Source organism: Panthera onca, chromosome A2 (genome assembly GCF_046562875.1).
Source record: "Panthera onca isolate mPanOnc1 chromosome A2, mPanOnc1 haplotype 2, whole genome shotgun sequence".
In the NCBI taxonomy this organism is placed as follows: domain Eukaryota; kingdom Metazoa; phylum Chordata; class Mammalia; order Carnivora; family Felidae; genus Panthera; species Panthera onca.
Window position 1 is genome coordinate 15,664,755 of NC_138340.1, and position 13,857 is coordinate 15,678,611.

General features: G+C 53.1%; 2 protein-coding genes across 2 annotated transcripts in view; one reads left to right on the forward strand and one right to left on the reverse strand.

The window, feature by feature from the left end:
- SACM1L (SAC1 like phosphatidylinositide phosphatase) overlaps positions 1-3,322 on the forward strand; it is a 58,170-nt gene extending 54,848 nt beyond the window's left edge. The window contains exon 20 of the mRNA XM_078443157.2: positions 1,576-3,322. Coding sequence (XP_078299283.1) covers positions 1,576-1,712 — 137 coding nt within the window. The 3' untranslated portion in view covers positions 1,713-3,322. The remainder of the gene's footprint in view (positions 1-1,575) is intronic.
- Positions 3,323-7,229: 3,907 nt separating this feature from the next.
- The window catches only part of SLC6A20 (solute carrier family 6 member 20), a 39,716-nt gene continuing 33,088 nt past the window's right edge, over positions 7,230-13,857 (reverse strand). The window contains exons 10-11 of the mRNA XM_078443156.2: positions 11,907-12,072; positions 7,230-10,175 (exon numbers count right to left, since the gene is read on the reverse strand). Coding sequence (XP_078299282.1) covers positions 10,026-10,175; positions 11,907-12,072 — 316 coding nt within the window. The 3' untranslated portion in view covers positions 7,230-10,025. The remainder of the gene's footprint in view (positions 10,176-11,906; positions 12,073-13,857) is intronic.

The following is a 13,857-nucleotide window of genomic DNA, read 5'->3' on the forward strand; positions in this document are numbered from 1 at the left end:
ACGAAAATGGGCTGCGGGCTCCAGAGCGCAGGGAGTGCCGTGCGGCATAACTTGGCTCCCGTGTCCGGTTCGGGGGCAAGGAAGGACGAGGCCGGGGCCGGCCAGCACGTGCGTCCCACAAGTCCTCAGACGCCCACCCTCTTCACTCCCTACGCGCTGGCTTTAATGCACCGCCTCGCGGATGCCCTTTTCCGGGAGCCAGTCAGTCCGCTGTTGAATTCGTTTTGTGGCTTTGATCTGTTCTGTGTCTTCTTGCCTCTACACCCGCGTGTCCCCGTAGAACCTCAGGGAGCTTGGCCTGCACAGACGGACAGGTCCTTTGGGGAATGTCCCGAGGCGGGCTCGGGAGGACCTGCCTTTCTTCTTTGTCCAAGAAGAATGTTCAAACTCAGAGGGGTGAAGATTAGCAAGTGTATCAGTTTACGCGTGTTTTTGAGTAAAAAAGAGACTGCCGCTACGGATGGCAACGACTCCCGGCAGTTCATCGCTATAAAATCGTGGGTTGGGGCGCCTGGGTGGCTCAGTCGGTTAAGCGGCCGACTTCGGCTCAGGTCACGATCTCGCGGTCCATGAGTTCGAGCCCTGCGTCGGGCTCTGTGCTGACAGCTCAGAGCCTGGAGCCTGTTTCGGATTCTGTGTCTCCCTCTCTCTGACCCTCCCGCGTTCATGCTCTGTCTCTCTCTGTCTCAAAAATAAACGTTAAAAAAAAAAAATCGTGGGCATTGTGTCTAGGTAGGATGGCGTCTGGTTTCTAGCCCATGAATGGGAAGTAAGTGCAGCGGGACCCCTGACCGCTCACTAGGAGCCTGCGTTTCTTCCCTGGCGCCCTCTCCCCGTCCCTCGGCCTGCGCCTGCGCCTCCCCGCCCGCAGGTGCCGACAGTCCTATTGCAGGGGAGAAACGACACCAGGTTCAGGTCAAGTTGGAGAACACACAGTAGGTCTTTTCCCACTGCTGCCAACCTTCGTGAACTCTATGCGTTGTACCAGGAGAGTTGTGTGAAATACGTCCTTAACGTGATATTGCGGAGTTTTGCTTTATACGCTTTGACACGTTTTCTGAAGCGTGTATGTGTTTGTGAGGTTACTTTTTGTGCAGGTGTTTTGATTGTAGCGAATGTATTAGTAATGGCTTCTTGTGATATAAAGTATATAATCTAAAAGGGATAATTATTTGCGTGATGTAACGTGGAATAGTTTGGTCAGGTGCTTCTTCTCAAGGTGTGGCTCCTGGACCAGGGGCATCGGTGTTATCTGGGAACTTGTTAGAAATGCAGATTCTTGGGCCCTGGCCCAGACCTGCTGAGTCGGAATCGCGGTTGCGCCCAGCAGCCGATGCCTTACGGGGCCCCGGCCGGGACTTGGATGCCAGCCAGAGTTCGAGAACCGCCGGTTCAAACCTTAGTTGAGAGGTTCGTGTATTTTTCCTGTAGACGTGCTCATAAACTTTAATGTTGTCGAGACTAAACTTTTAATGTTTAAGCATCAGACTTAAATGTTGCTAAACAGCTGAAACTAGATGTGGGATCAGTTACATGGCTTTTATTTATCAACTCTCTGTTTGTTTATATCAACAGGTGACACTTGGACAGAAACACTGGCCTATGTGCTCTTCTGGGGAGTCGCAAGCATTGGAACATTTTTTATTATTCTTTATAACGGCAAAGATTTTGTCGATGCTCCCAGATTGGTCCAGAAAGAAAAGATGGACTGAATTTGTGTCTGTGGAAAGCGGCTCGGCTTAGAAGATTCCATCATGCAGAACTGGAGTCTTTACTGACCCGCTTTCCACATCACCCCGAGGTCCTTTTAAAGCCTCTCTCCAGAAGCACAGCTTGTGCTCCGTGTGGGGGGAGGGGGGGTGACCTAGAATCAGCCTGACGTTCCTGCCTCGGCGACCTCTTCACTACTGGGATGGCTCTGTTTATAATTCGAAGCTCTTCTGTAATTAAAGGGTGACCCGAATTCAGCTCCTGGAATGGAAGGAATCTATTCCTTGTCGATTCGATCAACTTTTGCAGGATAAGTAATATATTTAAGAAATCTAGCTTCTTTCGTTATTTAAAATGGTAAAATTATTTTTCTAGCTCAGTTTCCTTATGGTCGTTGTAGAGGCCGTCGCTGTTAGCAAGCGGACTTCGCCACGAGACTTCAAGGAGTCGGGTCTGGCGTTCTTCTGAAGTTTCGGTTGGGCTGTCCTCTGAGTTCAGCTTGAACTTGCGTATGAAGAAGAAGTCCAGATAGTACTTTATCTTTTGTTAAAGGTGTAAATGAAATCAAAGAATGTAAAAGCCTGTGTCTTAACGCTAAAGGTCCAAAGCCGCCTCTGTTTTCAGGATTTGCCTCCGTGTGGAGGATACCCCTCGACTGGCCAGCGGTCCCTCCCGGGACCTCCCGGGCGTGCTGGTTTCTTTGGGGGTCGTTCGTCGAGACACGCAGGCCTCCGAGAGGCGCTCGTGCTGGACTTGGGGTTGCCCTTGGAGGCCGCAGCTGCTTCCCGCGCATGGCACCACCCGCGCTCTCCTCTCCGTCAAGGTTTTGTTAGCTCCCAATAAGTGTGTCTGCAGTTTTGCGCTTCCGATAGTTAAGTTAGCGTTCTCCAAATCAAGGACCAACTTCAGTGTTAATTTTTGTGCAAAAACAAACCTGAAAAATCTGCTTTAGAAGCTGTGCATAGTTCTAATTATAAGTCGGACTGTGTATTCAAACTGTAATTATGAGGTTTAAATATTAGAAAAGTATGTAGGGTAGTATAATCCCCACTATTTTAAGGCAGTTCAATTAAATACGGCTACGGTATTTGTGTTGTGCTTGAAAATATGTACAGTTTATTTCAATAGTAATACCTTATGTTGTCCTTAAATATCTCTCAAAGCGCCTTGATTTCAACACGACTTTTTTTGCCCCCCGTTATCTTTTATAAACGTGAATAAGAGACGTTGCTTCTAGAAACTCCAAAAGAGATAATAGCTGGACACCCTCTGTAGCTTAAAACTCAGTCACGAAAATTCACAGTAGGGCAAGTGATTCTTAGAACTACCTATTCCTGACATGTACATAAGCGTAATCTGTTCCAAAGATGGAATGTGTGAAACTTGGTTCGTGTCTACTGTGCTCCATGACTCGAGTGCTACCGGGCATTTCACGGGAAGGACTTCCTCCCACGACCACAGCAGAGACCACCTGAGAGCCGCCGGTGCCCACGGACTGATGCTGGCGCGTCCGATCTGGAGGCGTCCGTGTTCCAGAACCCTGCGGCGATTGTGTTTCTAAATTCGTGTACTGTGCACCCATGCGTGAAAATAAACGTCCTATTCTTTTCTAGCCACCGTTGCTGTCGTTCCCACACTTGGTCTCGAAAGGGGTGTTCTTTTTTACCGGAGAATTTTTTTTTTTTAATTTTTTTTTTTTTTAACGTTTATTTATTTTTGGGACAGAGAGAGACAGAGCATGAACGGGGGAGGGGCAGAGAGAGAGGGAGACACAGAATCGGAAGCAGGCTCCAGGCCCCGAGCCATCAGCCCAGAGCCCGACGCGGGGCTCGACCTCACGGACCGCGAGATCGTGACCTGAGCTGAAGTCGGACGCCCAACCGACAGCCACCCAGGCGCCCCTACCAGAGAATTTTTAAATCATGCGAGGCAGCATGTGCTTGGGTTTCATAGAAAATCGGGACAATGCAAGTGAGCAAGAAAATTAATGGCTTCTGAAATCTGGCTTTTCAGTGATCGCTTGAGAAATTGTGCTCCTCCTCATTTTTTAGTTACAGATAAAAACAGGGAAACATTGGGGCACCCGGGTGGTTCAGTCAGTCGAGCGTCTGATCTGGGCTCAGGTTATGAACCCGTGGCTGGTGAGTTCGAGCCCCACATCGGGCTCTGTGCTGACAGCTCGGCGCCTGGAGCCTGCTTGAGATTCTGTGTCTCTTCCTCTCTCTACCCCTCCCCCACTTGTGCTCTGTCTCTCAAAAATGAATAAATGTTAAAAAAAAAAACCAGGGAAATAATTTAGTAACGTATGATGTCTGTAAAAAGGTGTTCCCTGCCCGCCCCCCCCCCCCCCCACCTCTTGAGTTGTGGTCTGTTTTTCAAAATGATACAGGTCTCAGCTGGGAAGTAGGACTGTGGTGCTTATTAGAAAGTGGTCTCTGGGGCTGGGGATGTGTCTGAATGAGGCGGGAAACACCTCGGCGCCTAGGAGGCCCTTGCGCACGGGAGCGAGGCAGGAGTCCCTGGAGATGGTGTGTGGGTACACCGTCCCCCTCTGAACCGAGCAGAGCTGCCTCAGGCTGTGCCAGGCCGTCCCCGGGGTCGGCTCTCTGCGTGGGCTACTGCGGCCCCTTCCCCGCACGTACGGGTAAAGACAGCTGTCCCTGTGGCTTCCTGCAAAGGGGCTTTCAAGAATCTCTCCCACCTGTTCCCTGTGACCTTCTGTCCTTCCCTGATACGCCAGCCGGTGTTTCGTGCCCGGTAATCTCTAGCTTCTTCCTTCCGTGGGGCGAAGAAAAAGGGTATGCTTCTGATTGTACTTCAGTATGAGAGATTTCGTAGTGTGTTACCCAAGGAATCTGTGCTCTGTCTTATTTGTAGCTACAGAATGACAAGCTTTGTCCCATTCGGGATTCAGGGACCCCGGGTGGGGGTGGGGAGAGGCGGGGAAGATCCCCAAAGTTATGTGATGCAGATTCCTCAGTCCTGATGGAATGGGATTTACTTTTGGTATCAAGATTGGAATTGGAGGTGTGCCAAACCCAGAGCCTGGATAAGAGGGCGAGAAGAATGTAGGGGGGTGTGTACAGAGGGGTGGCTTAATAGCCTTTTAAAAAAATGTTTATTTTTGAGAGAGAGACACACAGAATCCAAAGCAGGCTCCAGGCTCTGAGCTGTCAGCACAGAGCCTGACGCGGGTCTCGAACCCACGAACCAGGAGATTGTGACCCAAGCCGAAGTCAGAGGCTCAACGGACTGAGCCACCCAGGCGGCCTGGGGAAGCGACTTAAACAAATTAGGGTCTTGGGGTTTTATCATCCAAGGGTCCTGATGTCAGAAGAAAGCATCCTAATACAGATAAGTTATGGTAGGTTTTTAAAATCTGCTCCTTGCCTCGGGAGGCTCTCCCGACATGGCAGCCTGGCTCATCAAAGCCAGCAAGACCGAAGTGCCAGCCTTCCGCGACCTAATCTCGGACGATGTCTGCCGTATTCCCTGCGTTAGAAGTACGCCACTGGGTCCAGCTCACTGGAGGGGAGGGGAGGGATTACACGGGGGCATGAGTGCCCGGAGGTGGGCATCTCCGGGGCCATCGTAGACGTCTGCTACCGCAGCCAGTGAGGGGAGAAAATTCCAAAGGTGAGACTCCGAGTTAGTTCCAGAGAGAATCAGCTGGACTCCTGCGGGCGGCGGAGCCTGTGCTCGCACCCAGCAGTTCTGGCAAGCTCGTTCTGCAGAGCAGACCAGCGCCCTGAGTGGCACAGCACCCGGGTGACATGGGCTTTGCTCACAAGACCCTGCGGTTTGGGCAGGGCCTCGTAGGCATCCCTCATCTCTGCTGGGTAGCCCCTGGGGCGCGCAGCTGGCTCTCACCTGGGAGGAGGGGAGGGGAGAGGGGAGCTAGGAGGTGGAAGCAGGAGGGGAGGGAGGAGGGTGCAAAGATGTCCCCGTCGTCCCTGCTCCCCATAGCTCCCGTCCGCCTTCCCTCTGCCAGTAGGAGAATCACGAGCCGTGAAGATACAAGATAACACGGAATTGTTCTCTAAACTGGCTGTGCCATTTAGAGGCCTAGTGGCTCCCCGTGACTACCAATGCTCGGGAAGCCGGACTTCCTGACTTTTTAATCCACCGGGTATAAAACGGCATCCCATTCCGGCATCTCTCCGATCACTGGTGAGACGGGAGCATCTTTTCATAATTCTTTGTTGGGTCGTCGCTGTTCCTGTTCTGCGCCTTGTTGGGGTCTCTTGCCGGCTGCTGTTAGGTTGTTTGTCCTTACTGATTTGTGGACGTTCTTTATATTCTAGAGAGTAGTTCTTTGTTGGTTTTACGTGCTACACACTTACGTCTTCTCCCAGCAGCTCATGCAGGGAGGGCCCCGTGTTCACCCCCCCAGTGGCGTTCCAGTGCTCTTTGAAGACCATCTAAGCTCCTTGCCTGGCCCACAAGGTCTTACTGACCAGACCCTGCTCACTCCCACCCCCGATCACTCTCCCCATCACAACCACAGGCCTCCTTCCTGCCCTTTCCCACCTCTGGGCCTTTGCACATGCTGTTGCCTCCTCCTGGACAGACATTCGGTCCGCAAAGCTCCTCAACCACCGGACTGATGCACTGTCCCTGCCACACCACCACTTGACCCATGTATTGGCTTCTTAGAAACGGTCACCATCTGTAGTCATCTCGTTTGTTACCTTCACTGTGACTCTCCCCACCCCCACCCCCCAGAATGTAAGTGCCATAAAGTCCAGGGACCGTGTCTGTCCTGTTCAGCACTGTCCCCAGCACCTGCCTCCGGACTGACTTGTAAGATCTCAATAAAGGCTGATCCTGTCCACGTGGGCAATAGAAGAGAAGTGATTCCCATGTCAGAGGCCGGTCGAGACATTCTGGTTAAGAATTTCCTATTTGTCGGGGCACCTGGGCAGCTCAGTCAGTTAGCATTCAACTCTTGATTTCGGCTCAGGCCATGATCTCACGGTCCACAGGCTTGAGGCCCACGAGGGGCTCTGAGCCGACAGTGCGGAGCCTGCGTGGGATTCTCTCTCTCCCTCTCTCTGCCCCTCCCCACTCACGAGCTTTCTCTCAAACTTAAAAAAAAAAAAAAAAAAAAAAGAATTTCCCATTCGTCAGTGATGTTTTTTTTCTGCAGCGATTTAGAAGGGCTCATACCCTGTTTTAAACCCATCGAATTAGACGTTTATGATTTTTCTCTTTTTTTTCTTAATTTTTTTTTATAGTTTATTTTTTGAGGGGGGGGTGGTTGGGGAGAGAGAGAATCCCAAGCAGGCTCTACACTGTCAGCGAAGAGCCCAGTGTGGGGCTTGAACTCAGGAACCGCGAGGTCATGACCTGAGCCGAAACCAAGAGTCAGGCGCTTAACTGACTGAGCCACCCAGGCGCCCTTTTCTGATTTTTCTTACGGACTCTAACCATCACCTCCCGTGAGGGTCACACTGCGTCAGTGTGGCTTCTCTGGCTGCCTGAGGAGGGAAACGTGGGGAAGGTGACAGAAACGAGACACTGGGTGGATTCTCTTTTATTTGCCATGTTTTCAAAATTAGCTCATCTATTTACATAATGTGGGCATATCTCGTGTTAAGAGAGGGGGCTCAAAACTGCAGCCAGTACGTGACACAAACCTACAGAGACACTTGTCAAGGGTTTTATCTATGACAACAATTGCTGAGCACCCAACCATCTCCCTCCCTGATTTCTTAGAGCTAAGTCAAGGACCGTTATGTCTCCAGCATAAATAGAAAACTCTCTGGAGTCCGTGATCTGGCCACGACGTCACGGTGACTGTTACGTGGATGGGGGTGGCACATCCCTTTCTCTCTCCAGCCTAATGGAGGAAGGTGGACAGGTGTCAGATGACCACTTTTGTGCAGCACCGAGAAAACAGTCAACAAAGAATTTTTTTGAGACCCGACTCATTCCTGGTTCAAGAGGATTACTGAAGAATGCTCTGTTCTTCGTGAAGTTCACAGAAACCAGAATAAAACTGAATGGGAAACCTGAGGCATTTTCACCTGGAGCACATTGTTCTAGAACACCGTGACCTCATCCATCCGACTTCCGTGAGCAAGCATTATTCTGTAGAAGTGGCTTTTCCATGCAATTGGAAGTACACAAAAATGCTTTCAAACGTTTAAAGGTCACTTAAAAAATTTTTTGTTAACATTTACTTATTGTTGAGAGAGAAAGAGTGTGAGTGGGGGAGGGGCGGAGAGAGAGGGAGACACAGAATCCGAAGCAGGCTCCACGCTCTGAGCCGTCAGTGCCCAGAGCCCGACGCGGGGCTTGAACTCACGAACTGTGAGATCGTGACCTGAGGTGAAGTCAGACGCTTAACCGACTGAGCCACGCAGGCGCCCCTGAAGGTCACTTTGGACGTAAATGTTCCTACATGTGTGACACACTATGGAGCCCTGGTCCTCCGGGTGTGGCCCGGGTGGGGCGTTGGTGTGAGCCATGCTCACAGGCTGTTCGAATGGGAGGCGAGGTGTGGAAACACAGAATAAAGGAATGATTTAGGACATTTGTCTCCACGGTCCTGAGGATCCTTGGCAGTTGGGGCTGACACACCCTGCTGATGACGGACCCCAGGAGGGGCGGCCCATGTTGTAAGACCGTGACCATGACTGGGGCCCGAGGGGGACCTGCTCCGCAAGGATTCAGGAACGGAGGGCTGTGTGTTTGCCACTGAGTGCACCTACTCTTCAAGCCTTGACATCTACAGTTTTTCAACGCTAGACCCTCTGCTGAGAAGTCCGAAGGCTGAGTACTTGTGCTTGATAAATGCTGGTGCATTTTGAAGGCTAGTGATGACCTCGTCATAAGTGGCCATCGGGTGAAACGGGGAAGTAGTGACAAGACGGCTTGTAAAAGCAGAAGACCTTTTGGATGCCTATTTCTGTTATTTGGGCATTTATAAATACACGAAAAAGAAGTCAAAACAGAACAAAACACTCCAGCCGACGTCCCAGGGGCGTGTTTCAGTGTCTTCGAAGATGTCTGTACAAATCTTACCCAAAGAAACTCGTGAATTCTGTATGTCGGTGAAGCACAGAAGGTTTGGGAGGGGCCCCTCCCCCCTCAGGAATAACCTTGACCTGCTGATTGCCGTGAAAAAAGACAGGAGACACTAGCCTCGTAGACTAATGCTGCATCATAAATACAGTGCCTTCAGTTACAAGATGCTCTGTTTGAGTTACATATACGCTTTAGAAAACTTCCATACAGGGGCGCCCGGGTGGCTCAGTCGGTTAAGCATCTGACTCAGGTCATGATCCCACGGTTCCGAGGGCTCGGGCCCCGCATCGGTCTCTGCGCTGACAGTGTGGAGGCTGCTTGGGATTCTTTCTCTCCCTCTCTCTCTGCCCCTCCCCTGCTCATGTTCTCTCTCTCTCTTTCTCTCTCTCTCAAAATAAATGGATAGACTTTAAAAAATGTACAAATATTTTAAAATCGATTGTAAGTGATGCTCGTGGTCTTTGCTATAAAGAGTTGGCCACCGTGTCCAGGTATAACGTCATCTGTGGGAACGTTAGATTTACTTTCACCCTCAAAGTGGCTCTGGCACCTTTCCTAACGCGTAAGGCACTGGGGCAGGGGCCGGCTGCATGGACTGCTCACGGGACCACGCCCGGGGCTTTGGGGTCGCATCCTGTGGTTGGGATGACGGGTCCTCGACCCGCTGTGAGAGACCTCAGATCACAGGAGCGACCCCAAACAAAGGCCTCCCTTCTTCGTGGCCAGCCAGTCCTCTCAGTGAGAAACACAGTCTTGGCGTATTCAGTATGACTGAAAAAAGAGAACTGATTTTGCACCAGTGACATTCAGATGGCTCATCTCAGGGCACTTAAAAAACCTCTCTTCACCCTGATCTAAAAGCACCTGCCCTCTGTTATGTTGGGATTTCTTCAGGGGGAAAAAAATTGCTTAAATTTTATCCCATAAAAATTATAGTCGAATTTCAGCCCACGGTGTGCCCGGATTCTGGGGCTTCCCTAGAATCGAGAAAGCAATGGTCTTCAAGACTGGCCTTGAAAAGCCCGTGTCTCTGGCGGGAAGGAGCCAGCTCGGTGCGACCGTGGGGGCAGGCAGAGGGGAGCAGGGGCCGCTCCGTGGATGGGTGTGAGTCCTCCCGAGGGCCCTTCCTCCACACCCTCCTAGTTCTTCTTGATGGGCTCAGGAAGATGACGGGTTGAGTATTTCTGGAGTAAATATGTTTAAAGGCAGCCAGGGAGATTCCACCTATAAATACAGCCGCAGAACAGCGAGCGGCCGACCGGAGTCTCTGGGAAGCCCAGTCCTCAGGCCACGGGGGGCGTGTCTCCCCTCTTGAGGCAGCGCACGATGAAGGTCCCCAGGGCCACCAGGGGGATACACATGGTGGAAGAGGCCACGAGCAGGCCGATGATGGCCAGTGCGTAGAGGGGGTAATCCTTGGTCACAAGCTGACCCTGAAAGGAGAAGCCGAGGGTCAGCAGGAAGAGCCACCACAGGCAGAGCCCCGCTTGGCAGAGAGCATCTGGGGCTGGGCATCCTTCCATCCGGGGCTACCCGGCTCTGCAGCTTCCTAGCAAGCATGCGGGGTAGACTAGTTGCCCTTGTCTTCTTTCTCTTTCGCAAACCTCAACCAGCGTGCTTACGGCAACTGTTCAGAGCTACCCGTAAAGAGCAGGCACAGGAGTAATCAAGGGCCTTCCATTTGAGGTGCCATCTGGGCCACCTAAATGGAGGGGGCTTAACCTTAGCCCCGTGCTGTCCAACATGGTAGCCGACACAGGGGGCTACTGAGCCCTTGAAATGTGGCCAGTGGGCGCGAAGCACGGAACTTTACATTGTACTGAATATTCACGAATTGAAATATTAATCACCACCTGTGGTGGTTGGCCGCCATCTTGGACGGCACAGCCCTAGTCTTGGGAGAAGGCTTGGCGGACGTCTGGATTGAGTTGGGGGATGCTTCCCTGAATGCAGATGCATTAAAGCTGACGAGAAAGGAGGCCAAAAAGCCAATAAATGCCACCTTTCCACGAGGGGGCCGCAGAACAGCTACGGCCGAGGGATCACAGGCCAACCGCGCGTGGCTTGTAAACCAAAACGCGCTCGGAGTGTGGTGTGGGAACCAGCCCACAAACTTCCTGTTACTCGTCCTATGACTTTTTGTTGCTGTTGTTGTTCTGTACTGACCAGTACAGAAACCGGGGGAAGCGTTTAGAAGCTGTTTTAGCAATGTGACAGCTTCGTCTCGTATCTGTTGATACAAGAAATAATGGGAGCTTGTAGTCCATACGTGGTTTTCTGTATACATTCTCCCTTTTCAAGGGATTCACTGCTACTGCTTTTGACAAAAGCGTCAGTCTGCTCTGGGCTGGAGAAGACATCCCGGTCCTTCTCCTGCCGGGAGGCAGGTGCGGGGGCGCCTCGCAGCCGCCATCAGTCACCTGCTCACTTGGAGTGGCGTCCTTCAGAGCCACCATGCACGCTGGGTGCTAAGGGACAGCATCTTCTACCCATAGGAGAGCAAATGCCAACTGGCCTGCAGGATTACTTTCCTCCCGGCGTAAATGTTCGCTGTGAGAGGCTGCCTGTATGTAAGGGCAGCCAAGGCTGGCCCTCAGGCCAAGTGCATTGACACGGCCGCCCTGGTTGTCAAAATGCTGACACACGGCGCTTCTGGTCGGTGAACAGCAGTTGCCTGTGGCCTGAGTGAGCCTGTTGCGTCCCAGCCACACACACACCCAGAGCCAGACCCTCCCGGGATGCGGTGACTCGAGCGCTAAGACGGGTCCTCTCGGGCGCCTGCCGGGGCTCAGGGCCCATGCCCCGGAGGCTGGCTCTGCCTTTCCCCAGGAGGCTAAGCGGACAGAGGTCAGAGGGCCTGAGGCTGAGGAGGAGGGAGGAGGGCGCAGCCCGGGGGCAGGAACCAGCACCTCTGCAGGGGGCTTTCTCCCAATCCCCGGGAAAGGCCCCCTGGGAAGTTCTAGAAGGAATCTTACTCTTTACAGGAGCACACGTCGCAAAACTCAAAGCCCGGGTCTGCTCTCCTGGGCTGTTTTTAAATACCCGGGTGGTGTTTCCAGGCCGCGACAAATAACCTGCCCACACCGCGGAAGCGGATCTTTGGTTTCAGGAAACTTAAAGCCGCTGCTGGAGAGTGAGCCCGGGGGCCCCGAGACAGGGGGTACCTGGGAAGCGTCCCAGGCTTGGTATTGCAGCGTCCCCGTGAGGATGTAGTCACTCAGGTAGAAGACAAAGAGGCTGATGATGAGGAGAGGGCTCACGCCGGCCCACATGGCCTTCCAGTACCAGTTCAGGGTGCGGCCAGTCATGGCCTTGAGGTCACTTTCAAATCTATTTGGGAAACGGGGAGAAAGTCTGGATTATGCACGCCGTCGGGGCGGGGGGGGGGGGGGGGGGCGGGGCTCCAGCGTCCACATCCCTGTTTGTTTAGGAAGATTCTGTTCTGAGCACCACTGAGCCTTGGGCACGACCCCTCCGGGGTGTCTCTCTGACCCCTCCTGGGCAGAGGGGGTGTGGGGTGGGGCAGGGGGAGGAGCCGAGGCCACCACAGAGCAGGGGAGCAGAGCAGTCCCCCCAGAGTCAGGTGCACATCAGGAGATAATCTACCCGGGGCCACCTCCAGATGAAGGCTGCCGGTGTGGACCAGAGGGCAGTTCCCGGAGACAGCAGAAGCCAACAGCCTGGAGGGTCACTTATCAAGCCAGACCTCCACACTCGGGGACCCCAGGGGGCAGCTCTGCCCGCACCCCTCCCATCCTGGTATCAGCGAATGAAAACGCCCCTAAGAGAGGAATCTCTTTTGTACCCTGGAGCCACAGCAGGTTCTGGGACAGAGGGAGAGCCAAACCTGGGAACGCAGCACTCTGGCCAAGACCCGCCGGAGCGGGCGTAAGAGAAGCCAGAGCAGTGCCCCCCAAAGGTGGCTGCTCTGGGATTTCGATCGATCGTGTCTGCACACTACGTCTCCCCCCACCCCTGCCTTTTAAAGAACTAATCACGTTTCCTAACACAGACTCAAGTAAGTATGGAAAGTGTCTTCAGCACTTTGGGAAATACTGACCCAGCCATCGTCACCCCCATTTAACGGCAGCAGGCACCGAGGCCCGGGCCGTGAGGTCACTTGCCCCAGGGCACCCGGGTAGCGGCAGACCCAGGTCCAGACCCTGCTTGGCCTGCTGTCTCCCGTCCAGGGCCTTGAAACCGCACCCAAAGCAGAAGTGGCCCTGAAGAGGGGCGGGGGTGGGGTGGGGTGAGACCTTCACCAGCTGCAACCACAGCCACCTGTCGCACTGGGGCCTGGGGCGTGTCCTGAGCTCCCACCTGACATGGCGCTGTTGCTAGATGTTCACTAGATGGCGCTGTCTCCCTCCCCGTCACTCCCGGATCCTGCCACTTCCACACTCTATAGGAGACGCCTTTTTGGTTCTCCCTCCCTCCAGCCTCACCACTTAGCACCACCCCTTTGCATAGACTTGTGCCCTTTCTCCAGCACCTCCAGTGGGCCCTGGGTTCTGTTCCTCTTTCCTCCGCCTTCTCCCTTCCTGGGAAACACCTACCCTCTCAGGTGACCCATCTGCTTCTCCCTCTAGACTGGCATTTCCTGGGTGACCAACTTGTCCCAGTTTACCCAGGACTTCCCCAGTGTTAGCCCTGGACAGCCCGCACCCTGGGAAAGCCCTCGGTCCTGGGAAAGTAGAGTGGGTCACTCTAGCTCGAATGTCCCCAGTAGATAGCAAATGGGAGGTAGGCTGAAAAAAGGCTTCCTTGACCAAAACGGTTTTGGCAAGGCTACCATTTATACCCCCTCTTTGAGATTCCCAATCGTCTTCATGGCTCCAGGAAGTCCTAGAGGAAAGAAATTCTGACTCTGTTTAACTTATGTCTTGCAAGTTATTTGATCATGGACGTCCCTCAGCATGGCACGGGACCCCAGTGCTTCTGGGGACAGACACAGTGGGAAACGTGGCTCAAAGGGGTCTGGTTTCTAGAATGTCATGGCTGGTGCTGCTCCCTACCCCCACCCCCCTCCAAACCAACGTGGAGGGTGGGAAAAGACTGAGGATGGGGGGGCACAACTTGGCTCACCTGTCTGATCGGCTCATATCTGAGCAGTGC